The 22,191-nt window shown below is 32.3% G+C and overlaps 2 protein-coding genes across 3 annotated transcripts; one reads left to right on the top strand and one right to left on the bottom strand.

Moving 5' to 3' along the window:
- Positions 1 to 2,208: 2,208 nt before the first annotated feature.
- On the bottom strand, positions 2,209 to 4,767 carry LOC145166768 (protein RTE1-HOMOLOG-like). Of its 2 annotated transcripts, none has more exons than XM_079085809.1 (3): positions 4,365 to 4,767; positions 3,504 to 3,787; positions 2,209 to 2,777 (listed from the first exon to the last, which is right to left on the bottom strand). In XM_079085809.1, the coding sequence occupies exons 2-3, from the start codon at positions 3,777 to 3,779 to the stop codon at positions 2,346 to 2,348; spliced, it is 708 nt and encodes a 235-aa protein (XP_078941935.1). In that variant the 5' UTR covers positions 3,780 to 3,787; positions 4,365 to 4,767; the 3' UTR covers positions 2,209 to 2,345. The 2 variants fall into 2 exon arrangements, with proteins under 2 accessions (XP_078941935.1, XP_078941936.1); XM_079085810.1 differs by having other exon boundaries at positions 4,238 to 4,365.
- Positions 4,768 to 18,560: 13,793 nt separating this feature from the next.
- On the top strand, positions 18,561 to 21,958 carry LOC145162708 (putative methyltransferase PMT24). The gene is made up of 8 exons (XM_079081778.1): positions 18,561 to 19,772; positions 19,881 to 20,030; positions 20,118 to 20,388; positions 20,484 to 20,597; positions 20,695 to 20,869; positions 21,015 to 21,287; positions 21,405 to 21,599; positions 21,694 to 21,958. Exons 1-8 carry the CDS (start codon positions 18,573 to 18,575, stop codon positions 21,908 to 21,910), a joined length of 2,595 nt encoding a protein of 864 aa, XP_078937904.1. The 5' UTR covers positions 18,561 to 18,572; the 3' UTR covers positions 21,911 to 21,958.
- The last annotated feature ends 233 nt before the right edge of the window (positions 21,959 to 22,191 follow it).

Raw genomic sequence — 22,191 nt, 5'->3', positions numbered from 1 at the left:
TAACTAAAATACATTTAAAGAATAACTCGACCGAGAGTTTGATCTTTACCGGAAATGATAACTAGTTCCCTTACTGATTTGGCGTCTATCTAGCATGTGGCATTCATGTAGATTTTGTCATTTGGTTTCAATTTTTAGAATACCTATACAATTATTTTAATACTAGTTTATAACACGTGAGAACCACATTTAAAAAATTAATTAACATTTCATAACAAAAATTCAAAATTATTAATCAATTATCTTAAATAAATTATTAATTGACAAAACTGCAAATTTGGTCCCTGTGGTATTGAAAAAACTTTGGATAGAGTCCAAAAAGTTTTCAGCTTGCATGGAAGGTCCAAAATCAAGGTTTTTCTGGGCTTTTGGTCCTTGATACACTTGAAAAGTCCATTTTACCCTTTTCATTTCTTTTTTCTATTTTCTTTATTTATTTTGGTATTTAAATAATAAAAATTAAAAATTAAAAATTAAAAAATAAAAAATAAAAAATAAAAAATAAAAAATAAAATTTCACCCAACCGCTCTCTCTCTCTCTCTTTCTCTCTCTCTCTCTCTCTCTCTCTATATATATATATATATATATATATATATATATATATATATATATATATATATATCTCGGTGTATTTGTCAAAACTCAAGAACACATACATACAAACTCCATATTTTCTAGGGTTCTTCAAAAAAAAAAGAACACAAAACATAAAACAAATACACTCATAGATTTGGTTATGTTTCTGTTTATGTTTCACTATCGGGAATGCAAAATCCGTTTTTGAATCTCGTTGAAACACCCACACACAAATCAATTTCTGGGATTAACACCTACACACAAGTCGATTCCCAGAAATGAAAAAACACACACATACACACAGTAAAATCAATGAGAATCCAGGTGAAATCGGACATAGAATTCGACCAAATCCGATTTTAGGTGAAATGGGTTTCTCTCATTGTTAATCAGTTGGAAAACTAAATCCGATTTCAGGGGGTCCTCCATATCGGTCTCTATCTCACTAGTGGTTGTGGGCGGCGAAGGGTTATGGGCGGTGACCGGCGAGCTTGACTTCTTAGGTAACATCTCGTGCTCTATTGGGATCGATCCTGAAAAACCATTTCTATTGAGCTGCAACTGAAAGAAATCTACATGGAAAGAGGGTACGAGATCAAGAAAGAAAACTACATGTGTGTATGATATACCAAGGGAAGGAAGCTGAAAAAGAAAAGAATGTATGCGTGAGTTATAAACCATAAAAGAAGAAAGAAAAGAAATCAGATGCGTGAGACTGAGAAGGAAGAAAGAAATCAGATGCGTATAATCTGGTAGCCAAGTAGTAAAAAATTTGGGTTTTTTTCCTGATTTAATAAATGAGGAAGAAGAAGATGGAAAAAGAAAGAGAAAGAGAAAGAGAGAGAAAGAGTCAGAGAGAGAGAGAGAGAGAGAGAGTATGGTGGGGGTGGGAGTGGAAATTTTTTTTTCTTTTTTTTTTAAATCATAATAGCATTAACATACTTATAGAAAAAGGAAAAAAGAAATCAAAAGGGCATAACTGTCTTTTTAAGTTTTTTTTAGACCAAAACCTCAGAAAAACCTTGATTTTGGACATTCCATGCAAGCTGAAAACTTTTTGGACCCTATCCAAAGTTTTTTGAATACCACAGGGACCAAATTTACAGTTTTGTCTTATTAATTAAAAGATTACTTTTTAGTAATATAAAATTATAATCATTGATTTAAATAAATACATGACCTTATAATCGGTATTAATTTTATTTTAATTTTGATTCTAATATTATTAATTTAATATAATAAAATGAAAATTTTAAAATTTGAAATTTGTAATTTGAAATTTGAAATAGAGAATCAATAGGTTGACAAATAAATGACATTAATTAAGAGGCTTAATAGGATGAAACATGATAAAAGAAGAATAAACATATTCTTTTATTAAAAAATTAGAATAGGAATAATAAATATTTCATTTATCTAAACGATTCATGAAAATTATGAACATAAAAATGAAAGCATTTGCAATAAGAAATTGTGTTTAGCAAAAATAATGAACATGGTGAACTAGAGACATAAGCTCAAAAGCAAGTCTTATCCCAACTTCTTTGATGAGATTTTTCTTTTTTTTAAAATGCTTCAAAAATAATACATTCAAAGTCAAAGATAATGAAAGAAGAAACAACAAAATAAAATTTAGGAACTTAATCAACATATATATATATATAACTTCCATGTTTCCTACCACATAAAAACAACCATTCTTTATACAAACATGAGTCTTGAATGATTACTATCAAAGTCAAAATCGATACATAACCCAAAAAACTTACTACAACTTTATCAAATTTCTAAAACAATAAGTACCCAAAAGATACCACCCAACAAGAATAAATGCAAACAATCCCAAAAACCAAACAAAACTAACTCCTCCAAAAATAATCCCCACAAAAAATATAATCACAAATGGCAAATAAGATTGAATCATAGATTTCATATTCACCCATTTTCCTTTCATCAAAATCATTATTGCTACATTCACCACATTCCACCCTCCACCTTGAAACTCCAATCTGTTCAAATTGTTAGCCACAAATGAGTGACAATTACAAGTTAAGATGTTATATGTGTGATGTTGATATTCTTGTGTGCTTTTTCTTAAAAAATCATCCCATGTATGTTCATGTTGGTTTCTTCCTGACTCCACTAGCTTGTATTCTTGTTCACTTCTGTACATGGTAGCTGGATGGGATGTTATGGAGCACTGTTGTAGATCAAGGGTAAAATGGTCATTTACTCCTAACGTTAAAAAAAGAACAAACTTTGTGTATAACAGTACTTTATCCATTAGATACGGAGTTATGGAATGCTGTAGTCAACGTATGTTTAGTTTTATTTATCGTTTTTAGTCAAAAGGGTAAAACGGTCATTTAGTCCTGTCGTAGAAGATGAAGGGTAAAATGGTCATTTAGTCATAACATTCAAAAAAGAAGCAAACTTTGCCTGTACACTTTATCCAGCAAAACATGGTTACGGAGAATTGTAGTCAATGTATGTTTACTTCTTTAACTTCTAGACAAAGGGTAAAACGGTCATTTATCCTTAGATTCATAAAAGAAACACAAACTCTGTGTGTACAGCACTTTTATAACAAACATGGTGGCAGGATATGGAGTTATATATAAACTATAGAGCACTGACACTGTAGTCAACATATATTTACTTTATCATCATTTCTAGACAAAGGGTAAAATGGTCATTTAATGTTATTCAGTTCAAAGAAGAAACAAGCTTTGTGCATACAATTTTTAAGTGCTCCAGACATCATTTACCCATGACTTAATGAGAACAAAAAGAATCAAGCCATTAACCCATTAAGTTATGTCTGAGTGTTTTATTTTATGTATTCTTTCTGATAAAGTTACTTATATAAATGATGTTTTACAAATTTGCCCTCATTTAGTTTTGATCAAATTAGAAGTGAGTGTACCTTATCTTTACTTATTTGAATGTAACGAGTAACAGCTCCAAAAGTGAAGTTATCTACACACACAAAGTTAGGTCCTGCAAAGTCTAGAATGACTCCATCTTCTCTGCCTATACCAATATGACCAACAAAAGGAAGAAGCCATGAAACAACAGGAAGAGGTGTCCATACAATGCAGCATGGAAAACGAGATCTTGATGGATCAATTTGCATGTTATGTGTTGGAATCTTGTGATCGATCATCATTGTGTTGTGTTCTGTATCTGATTCCAATTCCATTGCAAGATCTGCACACAGTAATATGTGAATTGATTTGAGCATCTTTTTGTGCAAACAATATCATCATTAATCAGCAACACTATAACTCATCATCATCATCACAAAAGTATGATTCTTATAGTTAGTCATATCGAGATCACTACGATTTGTCCAATTTATCATTTCTCAATCGAGCTTAAATTTGTGAAATATAGAAACCTAGCCAGTAATGGCAACAAAATTGACAGTTAGCACCATGTGTAAGAACATTGCCCTAATTTTCCATGATCAACGAAGTACAGATTTTCCAATTTATCATTTCTCAATTGAGTTTTAAACCTGCAGTCGGTAATCGCAACAACAATGACAGTTGCAGAATGTTTTTGATCATGATTAACACATAAGAAACAAGAATTCGGCATAAATCTACATGACAAACGATCTACACGACGAAACAAACTAAAAGTGAACTCATTTACCCCGAAATATCGAAATTGGGAAATTCCAGTTTCTTTTGAACAAGATCTAACACGAACAAGCATATTCAAATTAAGATCCGATAATCTGAAATGACGAACAAGCGTATAGAAAACTAATTCGGGGTACCTGTGTTACGATCAACAACCCTTGAACAGGAAGTTATGACGATGCCAAGATCCAGGAACTGACACCTTCTTTTTTAGGTTTAAAAAAAAGTCAAGATCATACTTTGACCAATAGGGAGGACGATGTAGATAAAGATAATTGTATAAAATTTTGGGAAAAATCAATCTTTTAAAACCACCCAACCAGTAGAATCACTTGGACCGGACCCGATGAACAAACCAATTGTTGTTTCGTAAGCCATGATTTCGTCATGGGCCTTTATTCATGGTTACCATATCATGTGTTAGCACGTTAAGATGTAATCTAAAGAAAACGATTCTCCTAAGATTAAGTTTTCGGGCCTCTATTCACGGTTACCATCTCATGTGTTAGCACGTAAAGATGAAATTTAAAGAAAACAGTTATCCTAAGATTTGAACTCGGGACGTTTAAGATGCAAGGAAAACATCTTAGCTAACTTCACAAAGATAAGTTTTTGTCTTGGATCACTTGCGGTTTTTGTTGAAAATGAATTTGGTATGCTCAATTTTAAAGCAAAAGCTAAAATCGAGGTGCACAAGATTTGAAGCCAAGTCCCTCCATATATTTACTAGATCCGTATATCTGTTAGAGCTTTACCATTGAACAAGAATTATTATTACAATACATATTATCCCCATTAAATATAACTAGTAAAAAAACAAGTGCTTCACTGTAAGGCCGGTTTCTTTCTTTTTGCTAATCTTTAAAAAGAACTAAAACGAAAGTAGGATGTTGTAATTGGTTGACTCTAAAAGTACAATGCTTAAAAACAAAATAAAGTAGAAGTAGATGTTGTAATCATTAGCAAATTATATTTAGATATAAACAAATGAAAGTACAATGCTATCATGGACAACATATTGCTATTATCGGAAAAAAGTACAAGTACGTTTAGCATCCATGACAAGTGTACTTTTGCATAAATCCATGAGCAAGACAAGGATGACAAATCTCAAAATTTCACAAATTGGCCTTCTCTGAATGAGAATAACTCTGCATAACCACAGTTCTATCAAAAGCTTCATTTAACAAAAAAAAATGAGTAATGAATCCTCAAATATTTCAAACGAACCAATATTTGATCTAAGAACACCAACAACTGCTCTTTGTTTTCTATTGCTACCTTTAATGAAGAACCTTCAAGATAGCCAATGAAGCAAAATAAGGGAGAAATTCATGAAATAGCAATGTACTTTATCTTGCTTATTTATAATAGAATTCTACTTTCTTTTCTTTACATTACAACATTGTACTTTGAGAAAGGCATCCAGAATATTGCTATAAGCCTATAAATATGTAAAAGTTTATTAAAAATGCATTGCTACATCCTGCTAGTTTAAAAAAACCATTAAATTTCAATGAAATATATTTCTAGATTTTTAGAAAGAGATAAAAAGCAACGCTATATCAATGTAGATTTAAAAAATTAAATTTTTTTGGTGTGTTTCTAATAACTGTTAGAATATAGTACCGTAATAACATGCGAAAATGTAGATCATTCATCAACACTATCTCCAACCCCAAACCACCAATATAGTAACCTAAATGCCACATAACGACCATTACTTCAATACTGCATCCTCGAAGAATGGATCCAAAAAGAGCTCCATTTGTCAACACTCCACAAATTATTAGAAGATAATATGGAATGAATAACGATCCTATGAAAAGTAGGATGAATTACTGATTTTAATGAAATGTATATCTTGTTAGGGTGCAAAGTTCTCCTTCGATGTGACTTACCCTCTTTAGATGTGTAATGATTTTAGCCTTTCCTATAAATAAGAAGTGAGTGACTCCTATTTTATGTAAGAACCATTTGTGAGATTAATCTAGCGAGAGAATTATTACAAGACCCACTTTGTAATAGCTTACTAGATTAATGAGAGCTTAAACGAATTATTTACTCTTTGTGTTCTTCGTGGTTGATTGATTCACTTAATCTTTACATTTCCGCATTCGTCATCATAATGGGGTCACTAAAATTGGTATCAGAGCAGGTGCTTGAAGTTTTCAAGAAATTGATCCATGATGACAACATGATTTGGTGAATCATAAATTGTTGTAAGTTCTTCATTTTTTAGAGTATTTTTGGTTCTATAAATCGAATTGTTCTTTGATCTTGATTCAAATTCGATTTTCCCTCTCTAGAATTCATGTTATTTTTGCTTTCTCTCTCTAGAATTCATGTCAAAATCACTTTCTCTCTCTAGAATTTTGATCAATTTTGCTTTCTCTCTCTAGAAGTTCATTCGAATTCACTTTCTCTCTCTAGAGATTTCTTTCACATTCACTTTCTCACTCTAGAAATATCCAAGTTCTTGTGATCTTTTTGTTAATTGATCAAAGATGGTGTGTTTGGATTATGATTATGGGATCGTAATGATTGAATATGTCAAGTACAAAGTCAATGAAGAACAATATTATGGATTATTATTGAAAGGTGGATTGATTACATGGAATACTTTGATTTCTTATGGGAACAAGAAAGATGATTATGGAAAATTTATCTTTCAACCTCTTTGTAAGATCCAAAATCTGGTTGATATAACAATGGATATGTTAGTCTGGTATGGAAATAAAAATGAGGGAAGAGAAAAAAGAATTGTTCAGAAAGCAATATGTTTCTTTGATTGAAGATCCAAGGGATATTCATGCTCTTGAATTTGTTGAAGATGTTCTTGAAGAAGTTCATCTTGTTCATGATGTTCATGATGTTCAAGACAAGGGAATTCAATGTGATTCTCATGAAATTGAGAAAGTTTTTTTTTTAATTGGAGTTCAAACCGATGATTGTTTGTATTCTTGTGATTCGTTTGAAGGAATGGTGCTTTATAGAAAGCCTTAAAGTCCAAGAAGTTCAAATGTATCAAACTCCAAAAGATTTGATGCAAAGATGCAAAGTTCAAGTTGTGAAGGATGAAGTTGTTTTTGAATTCAAATCTTCAAGATCCAAAAAGATGAAAAGAAAAAGAAAAAGAAGATCAAAAACAAGAAAATTTGGGTTTCTAATCATAATTCTTCAAATGTCGTTTTGAAGCCGAAATCAATGAAGAAAATTTGGGTTCCAAAGAAAAAATCATCAAATTTCGTTATAAGAATTCTACTTTCTTATTTATAATAGAATTCTACTTTATTTTCTTTACGTTACAACATTGTATTGTAACAGTACGCAAAAGTGTATATCAATGTAGATTTAAAAGAATTAAAACTTTTTTGGTGTGTTTCTAATAACAGTTAGAATATAGTACTGTAACAGTACGCAAAAGTGTATATCATTCATCAATACTATCTCCAAGCCCAAATCCACCAATATAGTAACCTAAATGCCACATAACGACCATTAGTTCAATATCGCATCCTCAAACAATGGATCCAAAAAGAGCTCTGTATGTCTACACTCCACAAATTATTAGAAGATAATATGGAATGAATAATGGTCCTATGAAAAGTAGGATGAATTACTTATTTTAGTAAAATGTATATCGGAATTTTATAAATCAGATCTCGTCAGACATGGAATATTTTATCTTCCATAAATATCAACACCAAATATCTATAATATATTGTATACCATATTTTAAAAAGTTGCCCTAGTTGATCTCCAACAGTTCCTATAGGTGCAACAATTCATTAAAGGATGCAAATATATTAGGGATAATCAGTGAACGTAAAATTAGGCCTAATTATACCGAAGTTAGTCCCAGTGAGCAAAGCAAATATGTCTGATTTTACCTCCATCTTGTTTGTGCTTCCTTGTTGATTCTGAACTTGAAGAAGAAGAAGGAAAAACATACGTAGTTTCAAAATTGATAGCAAAAACCTAAAAATTATGTGTGTAGACTTAAAAAATCAATCCTATAAAAAGGTCAAATTGAGGCTATATGATATTATAAGTATCAATTCCATGAGATACATTTGAAACACATTCATCCATTTGTAAAGATATCATTTCCACTCGCATGTTCAACCAACTCTATAAAAAATTACACAAATTGAAATTATTTCAAAGTTTTAAAGTCAAACAGAACTGGAGAACCTATAATACCTCAACATCATATAACAATCATCATATTTTTCTGCCAACAATTCATCCAAAAGGAGTGATTGTCTAAGTATATCAACAACTCTTAGCTCCTCAGCATCTCGAATATTTTCAATTGAGACACAGTTGAATCGTCTATCAGTTTTTCTTCTAATGCTCATTTTCTTGAGAGAATGTTTGAACTTGGTTGATGCATTTAATGCTCTCTTTTTCAGTGAATCGATCTTTGTCCTCCTTTCATCATTTGAATTTTTAAAATCAGATTTTTTTTTCTCTTCTCCCTGATCTCTCATCATTGCATAATGACCCCTCAAATACTATGGAATAAAAGATACTTGAGAACATGTTTTCAAGTTTAAACACCTTAATGAAAAATCTTACATAACTCAGATAGCATAAATGAGATTCAAAATAAAAGAAAACAAAAGGTAATGCTAAAGATCCCCAAAAAGAACAGTATTAATGAAGATAATTAGGAAACAAAAACCCTAGATTAAAACAATGATTTACCATTACTTCTCAATGAAGGAGAATACATCACCACAAAAAATATAAACCTGATGAAAAAATATCCTAAACGACTTCTTGAATCCTGTGTGGCCAAGAGGTTTTTTATGGAGAGGTTTAACAGAGGGTAAGAAGTTTTTTACTCAGAAGCAATGTCAATGAAGCTGATTTCTTTCATAAGATACACTAGAAATAGCAATTACATTACCATGAATGAATGATAAGATATACATGTATTTAAAGCAGACCTGGAGTATAGATTGGTCTAAGAAGTTTTCTCGATGTTTCATATCCGTCTTTAAGTTGTGTCAATGCCTGAGTCAGGTGGTTTAGTTGTTGTCCCTTTACTTCCTTACGCAGGAGTCAGAGGCTGCAATCGATTAGCTCCATCTCTCTATCTATAATGGAAACCCGATGATTAAATAAGCAGAATGGAATCCAAATCAAGAAAAGAATGAAAAAAATCACACCTAGATACCTTAAAGAATCTTGAAGGTATGAAACTGCAGATAAAACCCAAATGCCGATGGTTTAAGGCGAGCAACAACAGGGATTTGGGGAGCATAATAGAGAGTATGTGATATGGGTGAAACGAACGAAAGATGGATTTGAGATGGGGTGGGGATTATTGATCAAAGTAAACATATAGTGGGTGAGATGGCAGTGGAAAACAGCTATTGAAAGAGAAGAACAGTGAGCCGATTTCAAGCCATAAGTCGATGAACAGTAACCAACCGGTTATTGTTCTTAAGCCTATAATGTTTTAAAAGTATATACAACGTATATTCATGATATATGTTATTTTTAATTTTTTTTTTATATAAACAAGTACTTTTACCTATCATTCGTGTGTGTGAATATATATATATATATATATATATATATATATATATATATATATATATATATATATATAGGGGTGAGATCCTTTGAGAACTCATAGTTTCCCGAGAACACGAGAACTAAAAGTGGAGCGTTAGAATAAAATTAACTTATTAAGGGCATGATTGTCATCTTACCAATCTCATTTAATGTTTAATTTTTTGTGTTATTGAAAATATTAGTAAAAGGTCTAAGAATTAACATAATAAATCAACTTTTTGGATTTAAAAAAAATTATTTTTGAAAAAAATACAGACCTTTTAATTTTTTTTAGAAAACATGCTTTTTTAAAAAAAATTGAAAAATATATATTTTTTTAAACTGCATATTTTTAAAAATCAACAAATTAAAAAAAAATTGATTTAAAAAAACTATATTTGTTTAACAAAACAAATCAATGTTTTTGGTGCATATGTGCATATTTTTTCAAGTGCATATATGGATATTTCTTATGCTATAATATTCATAAGTAAATCATAAAAAAACCCATTTTTATTACTAGTCTATAAACGTAATAGTACAAGTATTTTATTCGATACAAAATAAAATATAAAAAACAAAAAATGCTACAAAATATTAAAGCGTTTTCATGTCTTGTTTTCATGTCTTCATGTCAAGATTTCCATATTTTCCTCAATTTATCACTTTTCATCTCTTCAATATTTTCCACAAATTCTTCCATATCTACAAGAAAATTAAAAAAATTGATTAATACGCAAGAACACCCACAAAAATGCATATGTATATATCATGTAAGATTCACATATGATTATATCATGTAATATTCACATATGATTATATAATGTGAAATTCACACATGATTGTATCTTTTAAGATTTAATTGTGAAATTCATAGGAAAATTTTAAAAAAATAATTAACAAAGAACACTCACACAAAATGCATGTGTGCAAATAAACGTAATTTATATGTGATTCACTTGTGATTTACATGTGAATCACATGTAATTCATATGTGATTCATTTGTGATTTATATGTGAATTACCTGTGATTTACATGCAAATCACATATAATTCATATGTGATTCAATTGTGATTTACATGTGAATTACATGTGATTCACTTGTGATTTACATATGAATCAATTTACACTTATAATCTTGCTTCTAATTAATTACTAAAATATTATGCCAATTCACACAAATCACATATGATTTGTAATTGATTATTCCCACTAGGAAATTAATTACTACACAAGTTATTCTTACAACAATTGACCAACATATATTAAAATTAAATGCAAGAATGTACCTTAGTTGAAGATGAAAACTACAAATCCTTATTTCTTATCTTTTTTCCCCTCTGCATCCATATATCTACACTAGCCATGTATATGATCTTGTCATCCCCAATGAACAACTCCTTGTATGAAGTTTCACTTGCTCAAACTCAATTTTGAAAAAATCTAAATGACAAAAAGAATAGAACTTGTTTGTACCTTTAATTGTCGAATGGCTTCATGTAGTGTCTTCACATCCTCCTGTAGTTATTCATTAACAACTTCCTTGTTCATGATAGCTTTTGCATGTTTGGAAAAGCTCAATGTACTAAGAGTCTCACTCTTACAGTTGTTTCATTAAATTATAAAAAAATTAAAACACACACATAAGTAAAAGGATCAAAAAGAAAATGTCATGTTATTGTTACCTTTCTACAGGTGAAATGGAACAGACCATGGCAAGTTTTGCATTACCACCAAGAGATTCATACGACAAAAATGTCAGCTTCGAGTCTCTATAAGGGATGTGCCTTTGCTTTACTATTTGGGAAACCTCTGCTAGAATGTTATTTAAGATTCTACAATTGTCAAACATAAATGAATTTTAGAAAAGATCAATAGAAATGAAATCAACAAAACATAATATAAATCATATGTCATACCCGAGTTGTGAAAGTGAACAATTAATATTCCTAACTTCTTTTAAGCTTTCAACATCGTAAAGCTCGACCTGATCATGTATAACAGTCTAGTGTATGATTCCCCTTTGCCTAATCATAATCAACATGGTGAGATTGATCAGAATAATACTGCCCATCAGGACCTTAATGAAATAGTTGAAAATGTTCAAGTTCAGCCAAACACGGTTGTAGAAGAACAACAAGCAGATGGCCACACCTATGAAGACAACGCACCAAATAGTTAAAAAGAAACACACCCTAATAATACATAATTGTTTTACATATATAATTGCATCAAAAGCATTTGTCTTTTCTTCTAATTGTATTTTTCTTTTTCTTTTTCTCTTTTTAGTATTGAAATCATAATATAACGTTCACATTGTACAGGTCTTGTGTTTATTGGTCAAGCATCAAAATAGGTGGATAGATGAGTTGGAGAATATTAAAGAGTAGAAAGTAGCAGTTGTCATAATCAACCTAAATTACATCTAAATAAGTTTAGAGGTAATGTGCTTTGACAATCCTTCTATTTAACCAACACAATTAACCTAACATCACTTGAACTTTCTTTTCATTTACATTTAATCCATTTTTAAGGTGTTCAATGGTGAAACTCTATCAGGATATTTCTCTCTGATGCGAGAGGATTCCGATTTCCTCTTCTCTACATAAACAAAAAGGAGAAATTTAGGTTTAGCAATTGATCTTATTATCTAATTGCACATCTTGATGCAATAATCGTTTAGAAAACAGACATCGAAACACCCAATTAAACAAATATTCTTATCTAATGATCAAGAATGAAATAGGAAAACCTCAAAAGAAAGGAAATTATGATTAAAGGCACAATACCCAATGGGTGTTCAAGCTTGAACGAGCATTTAGCCATATCTGCACTCTGATTGCTTTCTGCATATTTCAAACAATTGAAAAACATTACAACAAAACCCACAACAACTGAATTGAACGCTTAAAACACGATTAAAGAAGGAAACAGGGTTATCGCAGAAAAAAATACATGAAACGTGACAGAGTTGCTTCTTTAAACCCAATGAAGAACGCAACGACAAGAAATTAAAATTGATGGCTTTACCTGTCAATATCAAGAAATGAACAGAGAGAATGATTAGTATAATCCAACTTTGTAAGGCTTCTTTAAAGGAGAAATTGAGTACAAGGAAAGGGGCGAGGTTCTTCATTCAACCACGGAAGGAGATGAAATAAATTTTGGGTTTTCCCAACTCTACATGGAATCCGTTTGTTGCTGATGAACAGATGAAGGGGTAGAAAGGGTCGAGGACTAAAGAGTCGACGACGAACACTGTAGTGAGGATCGACGACGAACTCAAGGGCTTACGGTGACAGGCGACGACGTGAAGGTGAAGCGATGATGAATATGGACTGCTTGGAGAAACCTCTGATCTGATGGTTGGTACAACTCGCCGGATAGCAAACCTAGCAAGCACTGTTGCTCACCAGTTCTTCCTTGGTGTTACCAACACGCCGATAAAGATGATAATGACGGTGATTGTATACCCTAAATCTAACGGTTGAAGGCGATGATGACTCAAGGTCGTATGATGGGGCCGAAGGTCGATGGAAGCGGGAGGGATACGATTTTGTGGGTGTCGAATGAAGAGGCAATAGGGTTTTAAATAAAGTAATTTGCCTAAATTAAAGGGTAGATGATTTAACTAATTATTTATTAAAATTAAATAATACTTGACCCATATTAATCCCTACATCCACACAATATTTGTTGATCCACATTTGAACCTACCTCTCTCTCTTTCTCTCTCTCTCTCTCTCTCTCTCTCTCTCTATATATATATATATATATATATATATATATATATATATATATATATATATTTAAATGTATGAAACCATATTTAAACAACTTTAAATCGTAATGAGGTTATTATAAAAAATTTTATTTATAAAAATACATATTTATTTGATAAAACACGTAAAGATATATATTTATATCTATTTATAAATATTAGTAGATATAATTATATATTTGTTAGATATAGAACATATTTGTAATTTAAAACTTAGCAAATATACCAACAAATTACATTTTGATACATATTTATACATAAAAAAATAACACATACACACACAAACATATATATATATATATATATATATATATATATATATATATATATATATATAAAACAGTAAAAGTACTTATTTTATAATTAAAAAAAATACATATCTAGAGTATATATTATGCTAGGTTATAGTCCGTAAGAACTACAAATATAAAAATAAATAATTTTTTATAGTAAAACTCATAACTGTTAATCAATTATTTTCAATGAATTATTAATTAAGAGATTTATATTTTCTTACTTATGTATAATTATAATCGTTGATTCAAATAAATATATGAAATTATTATTTAAGATATATGAAACATTTTTTTATTTGTGAATTAATGAAACAAATAATGATATTGTATAATGAAATGTTAAACTGATTATAAAAATAAAACAACCACAATAATTGAAGTAACTTAAAATTGGTATATGGAAAATGAGAAAATCAAGTTGTTAATACAACCATTCGTTATAAATTAAGCCAAGATTTTTGGGTTAACATATTTACTTATTTTGTCCATATTAGGTAAAAAGAAACATAAGCTAACTTTACTATTCATCAATGTGCGTATGAAAAATAAACATCCCCTTAGAAGAAAAACATGGCTGGAGAAAGAGAACAGTATAATAGGGAGATACCACAACATTATAACCGGTTATCCATTTTTTTATTACATCATCGTCAACTTCATCCGAATCTTTTTTTTTGTTTATACATCGATGCACCGCATAAAACACAATTATGTTTATTTTCGAACTCCTTTCTATACAACATACAATTATTTGGACATGCATCTATTCTTTCAACTTCCAATCCCATCGGACACATTAACTTTTTCGAACTCCTTTCACTCCATCCGTTTTTCGACTTAAATTAATCAACCTCAGTACAAAATTAAGTTTCATAAATTTGGAACCGCTATATAACGGTGTTTTTGATTCTTCAAATAGGACTTGTAATTTTTCTTGTTCAACATCACCCATATTAGCCTCCATATCATCAAACATTTCATTGAAATTGTCATTGGGGTCATTTGAATGGTAATCATCAGCATCAACATATGAATCGTTGTTGTATATACTATTATTAACATGTAAATTGCTTGTCGATGTGCAACATTCAAGTGGTGTTTCTCCATGTCTTGACCACAAGTGTAATTGGGCACAAAACCATTTTGTAACAAATGATACTCTATTTCTTTGGCACAATTAAACGTTTTAAAGTTTTTACAAACATTACAAGGACAACAAATCAATCCACTTTCTTTATTCACGCAATTTGCTTAGACAACCCTAATAAAAGTTCGAACACCCTCTATATAAAATTCAGAAAAACATGAAGTTTTGTACATCCAATAATCACGATTTATCTGAAAATTAAAATAAACAAACAAAGAATGTAAATATATCGATTTTCAACAAACAAGTTACGTAAATTTTAACATGTTAATAATCAATAAAAATCAATTTAAAAAATAACAATAAACAATTATTATACAACTTAAAAAGCATGTGGGCTTATGTACAGATAACAGTTTCAAGTTGAGCCCTTACCGCCTGGTTTGTAGCCGCAGGTTTTCTTCCCATTAAGAGAGGTGGGGATGGGCAACGCCCCAAGGGGCGTTATTGGGTGTTATGACACGTGAACACCGCCCCCTTTTCCGTTATCAGGTGTTATTAGTCTGCGCGTTGCTCCCCGTTACCACCATAACATGTTATAACGCCTCTTTTTTGTCTTTTTCCTAATAACGCTGGTGTGAGCGTTGCCCACACCTACCAGTCTAAGTGGTTTTGATGGCTTCAAACATTATGGGGTATACTATCTTGCACAGGCCAATGGAATTAGGCCAATGGAGTTAAAGGAGTTGGATTTGCTATCATGCACCTATGCTTCTTTGTTGAATGGACAAATTACACGAATGGTCCTTATGGTTTAGGGTAATTTGCATGTTTGGTCCCTGACTTATTTTTTTAACTCGGAAGGTCCCTGTAGTTTAGTTTTGTTTCGGGCTTGGTCCTTAATCAACATAAAAAGACTTATTTGCCCTTATTCATTTATTTTATCTTTTTTACATTATTAATTATTAAAAATATTAATAAATATGTTGAAAAAATGAGTTAAATATTTTGGTGCTTTAAACTAAAAGACCAAACCATCCAACCCCTCCTTCCCTTCATTGTGTTCTGTCACGGTAAACCACCTCTGATCACCATCACCACTAACCTCCGACAACCACCATCACTATCTCTGTAAATCGAAAAACACCACCGATGTTAAAATCCAAAAAAAAATGTTGAACCAAAAATCCATTCACAAGATCAAAGTTATTCAAGAAATCAAATCCAAAAACCCAATCAAAAGAATCAAATCTAGAAATCAAACACTATATAAACAAACACACACTTACACACAGAAGCAAAAAAACCTGATGCAACTTCGATTTCTTTTGATTTGAAGCCTAATCAGTCACAAAATAGTCACAGTTTTTTCTAGATTTGAAGCCCAACTAATTATATCTGGAATCAATTTCGTATAACAGTAATAGGAGCATGAACATCACATATTCTTTAGGTTTTTCAGCTATTTTGAACCCTAATCGACCACAATGGTTTTATGGGGCGTGATGGTAGGAAGAAAATGAAGGGGAAGGAGCTGGGGGTTTGGTCGGAAACAGCCAAGGCAACCTCGAGATCTAAGATTTGTTCGTTGGACGTCGGGTTCCAGGAATCGTTAGTTGAATAGGTCGTCGGACGCTAGGTCCTGCATAGTATATTACTTCTTCTTGTTGGAGTCGGTACTATGGGAGATGTGATTATCGCTTGAAAGACGAACCAGTTTTTGAAATAGGTCGACAAAGTGGGTTGCGGTCATCGCCGGGCGGGTCATCGATTCCGAGGAAGATTGTATCGACGATTGAGAGGAGAAGAGAAGACGTAGTCTGAGAGGGAGAGAGTCGATCTGTTGGGCGTAAAGGGGAAGGAGGGCGGCGATGGGTATTTTTCTTTTTGTTTTAATTTAAAAGTGATAAATAATATAATAGAAAATAAAAAGAATATTAAGGATAGATCAGTCTTTTTATGTTGATTAGGGACCAAGTTCGAAACAAAACTAAACCACAAGGATCTTCCGAGTTAAAAAAATAAGTTAAAGACCAAACGTGCAAATTACTCAAACCACAGGGACCATTCATGTAATTTGTTCTTGTTGAATTGGCTTATTGAATTCAAAGTTGCATAAATGACCCTTATATTTTTCTTTTTTCTTCATAAATCTTCCAATTAATAAGATGTTGTCTACACTTTTTTCTTTTATACACAAACCACCTTATGTTGAAAAATATAATGAAAATATGTATGTTTAAAAAAACAATCTAATAACAAATATGTACCGTAAAATTTGAATCACGACAACAACTTTTTTGACCCGTAGCGAAAGTTGATATATTTTAGTCTTTTGTCAAACCGTTTTGTTCACTTTGACATTCTTAGTCCCTAAGACTAATTATAAATACTAAATTTTCTTTTTTTTTTTGTCTTTTGTACCAACATTTGATAACTCCCGAATTCCTGGCTGAATTATCTATCTCTTTTTTTTTTACCTCATTGTGTGTAGAAAAAAAAATTAGAAAACAACCAATAATTAACAAAAAAAACAAATCATCTATCATAAAACTTGTATGTTATAATTTTCCGAAACACTAAAATGTTTCTCACCCAAAACATAATGCGGGGTTTTTACTAGTTATTTATTAAATAAATAGGTAGAACAAAATCAAAAGTACCTTTAGTGAAGATATCGAAACAACTAATGATCTTTTGAGTTTTTACGCATTTATGTTGCAAAGAAACTCCACCAAAAAGAAGTATCATTGGGTTTACAGAAACCCTAAACGGATATAGCCAGGTTTTTAATTGATGCACTCTTCAAAATATAGCACCAAATAATGTTGCGTTTTATAAAATAGACCATCAAAAAATCGTAATTTAATGATGTGATCACAACAAGTCACACTAAAAAATTGTTTCATGAAAAAAATCGTAATTTAACCGCCTAAAAAAAATAATGCTACCCACTATAAAATACCTTATGTACGTAGTTGGTGATAAAAGCTTTGAAAACTAAAGGCTTTGCTTGTGGAGGGACAACGGAGAAACCTATATAAAAAGGTAAAGGATGTAAAATGAACATATTGCATGAAAATTTATAGGATAAAACTGGAAAAAATGTACTTATACGGTAAACCTGCAAAAAAATCATAGAAACTTAGCTAAAAATAATTATCGATTATTTGAGAAATATTACAATTGCTCATGATAGCATCCACAATGCAAAACTTAATGGAATGATTGAATAATTAACTTGGAATCTTAGTTGACATTCAATAAATTACGTACTAATTATAACTTTTATAAAAAATAAAAATAATCCATTAAACTCCATACATTTCATCCCAATTGCATATTAGTTGAGATTGAAATAGAATGTAACAAAGAGGCGAGTGATCCGAACCTTGTGATTTGTAAATGCATGTCTACTTGTCTAGTGTCTAGATAAACTCGTCTTCGGACAAATAACCTAAAATGGAGGAAAGACATAGAGGTGACAAGAAGTCTCCTTGCTTTTTGGATCTTAAGATATTTTTAGAATGTTTCCTTCATTTTCTATTTCCACAAGACACCTTTCTGAATTTTCTTTCTTTCTTTCAATTCCTTTCCTACTCGACAACTATGGCTGTCGGAAAATCTCGTGGTAACAAGAGATCTTACGGTGGTTCTTGTTCAGTAACAGCCACAATGCTGGTGTTCGTATTTGTATGCGTTTTTGGTGTATGGATGTTGACCTCTACTACCCTTGTTTCACCCCGAAAGAAGTATCCCATACAGAAGGCAGCTTCATCTTTAGATTCCGTCTTTGAAAACGCTCATCGCAAGACAAATCTCCCGCGAAAGATCCCTAATCCTGCCGCAACTGTTTTCGAAGATAATCCAGGTGATCTACCAAGCGACGCCATAAAATCGGATGATGATTTGATGGACCAAACAAGGAATGCATCAATGGAAACTGAACATGAACGTGAAATCACCAAGAATGTTGTTGACGACGTCGAGACTGTAAATGAAAACGACGTGGGAAAACAGGAGGCAAAACAAGTTAAAAAGGAGAAACATAAACAAGAAACAGAAGATACGCAAAACACGATTCCTTTCAAACGACATACTGAGAAAACCATAACAGCCAAAAATATCGAGAATGAAGCAGATCAGCAAAACGGAAGAATTGGTCATGAAGAAAGCGATATGAAAAATCAAGAAAACAAACAAAAGGACGCAAATGAAGGTGATGAAAAAGAGAATTTGAAAAACGACCAAGAACGCCATATAAAAGACGAAGAACACGAAAAAAGATCATCAGAGGTGAATGATGATCATGCACAACACGATGAGGATACGCAAATGGAATCCCACTCCATAGCAACAGAGACAAAGTCTCAAGTTCGAAATCAAGAATCACAAGAGACGAGCGAACAAATGGAACAAGACAAAATAGAAACCAACACCATTAACACCAAAACACCCGAAAAAGATACTAACGTATATGAAACAACAGCTTCCGAGATAATAACCGATTCAAAGGATTCAAAGCACGCATGGATAACACAAGCTGATCAATCTACAAACCACAACGGGAGATCAAAAGAAGCAGAAGATGATGTAAACACATCTGAATTCAAGTGGGAGTTATGCAATGTCACTGCTGGAACGGATTACATTCCTTGTTTGGATAACGAGAAAGCCATACAAAAGTTACATGGGAGACAACATTACGAGCATCGAGAGAGGCATTGCCCTGAAGAGGCTCCAACGTGTCTTGTTCCTCTCCCAGAGGGTTACCAGACGCCTATTTCATGGCCTCAAAGCAGAGATAAGGTACATGAACTATATATACTATAAACTATTTTATATGTTAATTATATTAGTGTTACATGCATAAATAGTTACAAAAACGCTTAAGGAGTTTTAAGGTTTACAACGCAGATATGGTTCCATAATGTACCACACAAAGGCTTGGCAGAAGTAAAAGGTCATCAAAATTGGGTGAAGGTGACTGGAGAATTCCTTACTTTTCCTGGAGGTGGAACTCAGTTCATCCATGGTGCTACGCATTATATTGATTTTGTGCAGCAGGTAAAAATATTACTCCATAGGGGTTAATAACAAAAATATAAAAAGGTAATATCAAATATTGACCATATATTCTATGGGTACGTACAGATGGTGCCTGAGATTGCATGGGGAAAGCATACTAGAGTAATATTGGATGTGGGATGTGGAGTAGCAAGTTTTGGAGGTTATCTTTTCGACAAAGACGTACTTACAATGTCATTTGCACCAAAAGATGAACACGAAGCTCAAATCCAGTTTGCTCTAGAAAGAGGAATACCCGCAATTTCAGCTACCATGGGCACTCAACGCCTTCCATTTCCAAGCAATGTTTTCGATCTTGTCCATTGTGCTCGATGTAGAGTACCTTGGCACAAAGAAGGTAATATATAAAGTTCTTCATAACTTGTTAAAATGTTTCTTTATACATGTTGAAAAACAGTTAGAATAATTAAAGTTGCTAGTTTCTTTGTGAAGGTGGTAGGCTTCTTTTGGAGCTCAATCGTGTGCTTCGCCCAGGAGGTTATTTTGTTTGGTCAGCAACACCTGTTTATAAGAAAAACGAAGAAGAAGATGTTCAGATATGGAAAGGTACGTATCATTCGATTAATCTTTTGAAAACTAAATCCAATATCATTAGTTTTATAATTAATATAACTAATTAACATACACAAGATCTTTCATTCAGAGATGTCTGCCCTAACAGAGGCCATGTGCTGGGAGCTTATTACTATCAAGAAGGATGCTTTGAATGGAATTGGCGTTGCTATCTATCAGAAACCAGAATCAAATGAATGTTATAATGAAAGAAAGATGCAAGAACCTCCGATGTGTAATCCAGATGATGACCCAAATGCGGCATGGTAAATACTAACAACATAAAACTGAGAAAACTCATGCACGACAATCAATCTCATCTCATATATGTTGTAGTTAATGATGGGTAATGGGAATATATAATAGCAATATATATTTCAAAGTGAATTGATTAGGGATTGTTATTGGCAGGTATGTAACACTGCAGACATGTATGCATAAGGTGCCGACTAATGAGACAGAGCGAGGTTCACAATGGCCTGAAGAATGGCCTGCCCGAGTTCACACACCTCCATACTGGTTAGAGAAGACGGCGATGGGTGTTCTTGAGAAACCAACTCCCACAGATTTTGAAACAGATTATGAACGCTGGAAATGGGTAGTTAGCAAAACTTATATGAGTGGCTTACAAATTGATTGGTCGAATGTAAGAAATGTTATGGACATGAGAGCCGTATATGGGGGGTAAGTATTGAAGCAGATATTCTTCTTCATCAATTGTCATGTAACAATGATAAGTCTCTTCATTTCAAACGGGTATAAACATATATTGATCACTATTAATCGACTTTCAATGTGTAGGTTTGCTGCAGCGTTGAAGGACCTCAAACTATGGGTGTTAAATGTTGTGAACGTAGATTCTCCTGATACACTTCCGATCATATATGAGAGGGGTCTTTTTGGGGTTTACCATGACTGGTGTGAATCTTTTAGCACATATCCTCGGACATACGATCTTCTTCATGCAGATTACTTGTTTTCCAACTTGCAAAAGAGGTGACTCTAGTTAATAAAGTCTCTGTACAGACATATATAGACATGAACTGGTGATCCGGTGATTATATATGTTTGATATGATGCATGCTTGCAGATGCAAGATTACACCTGTGATCGCAGAGGTAGATAGAATCGTGAGGCCAGGAGGGAAACTGATTATCCGCGATGAATCCACCACCATAGGGGAAATCAAAAATTTGTTGAAGACACTACACTGGAAGGTCCATTTAATTCCTTCCAAGAACCAAGAACGAATACTCAGTGCCAAAAAATCAACATGGAGACCGAAGACATACGCAGCCCCATCTTGACCTTGATCACTGACCAGATATAGGATTTAGAATCTTGATTTGAGCTCACACCGGCTTGAAATATTGTATCATTTGGTAAAATGCAGAAAAATATACAAATTGCTAGTATGTGATTCTTAAATATCATTATGTTCTAGTTTAATGGCTTATCACATCATCATCATATCCCATTTTCCATACAACTTTAGCATTTTATTCATACCAAGCAATAGCGGCGACATGTAACGCGTCAATTACATGTCGCCGCTATTGCTTGGTGTCGCCGCTAAAGGTGTCGCTGC

The sequence above is a fragment of the Lactuca virosa genome, chromosome 3 (genome assembly GCF_052849685.1).
Source record: "Lactuca virosa cultivar CGN04683 chromosome 3, Lactuca_virosa_CGN04683_v6, whole genome shotgun sequence".
In the NCBI taxonomy this organism is placed as follows: domain Eukaryota; kingdom Viridiplantae; phylum Streptophyta; class Magnoliopsida; order Asterales; family Asteraceae; genus Lactuca; species Lactuca virosa.
Note: the sequence above shows the minus strand (reverse complement) of the source record. Positions and strands in the feature narration are given on the sequence as shown.

Coding starts and splice junctions, on each gene's coding strand:
- LOC145162708 (XM_079081778.1), top strand. CDS start 18,573: ATGGCTGTCGGAAAATCTCGTGGTAACAAGAGATCTTACGGTGGTTCT. Junction 20,870..21,014: donor GATGACCCAAATGCGGCATG/GTAAATACTAAC, acceptor TGTTATTGGCAG/GTATGTAACACTGCAGACAT. Junction 21,600..21,693: donor TTTTCCAACTTGCAAAAGAG/GTGACTCTAGTT, acceptor GCATGCTTGCAG/ATGCAAGATTACACCTGTGA.
- LOC145166768 (XM_079085809.1), bottom strand. CDS start 3,779: ATGGAATTGGAATCAGATACAGAACACAACACAATGATGATCGATCAC. Junction 2,778..3,503: donor TTCAAATAAGTAAAGATAAG/GTACACTCACTT, acceptor GATCTACAACAG/TGCTCCATAACATCCCATCC.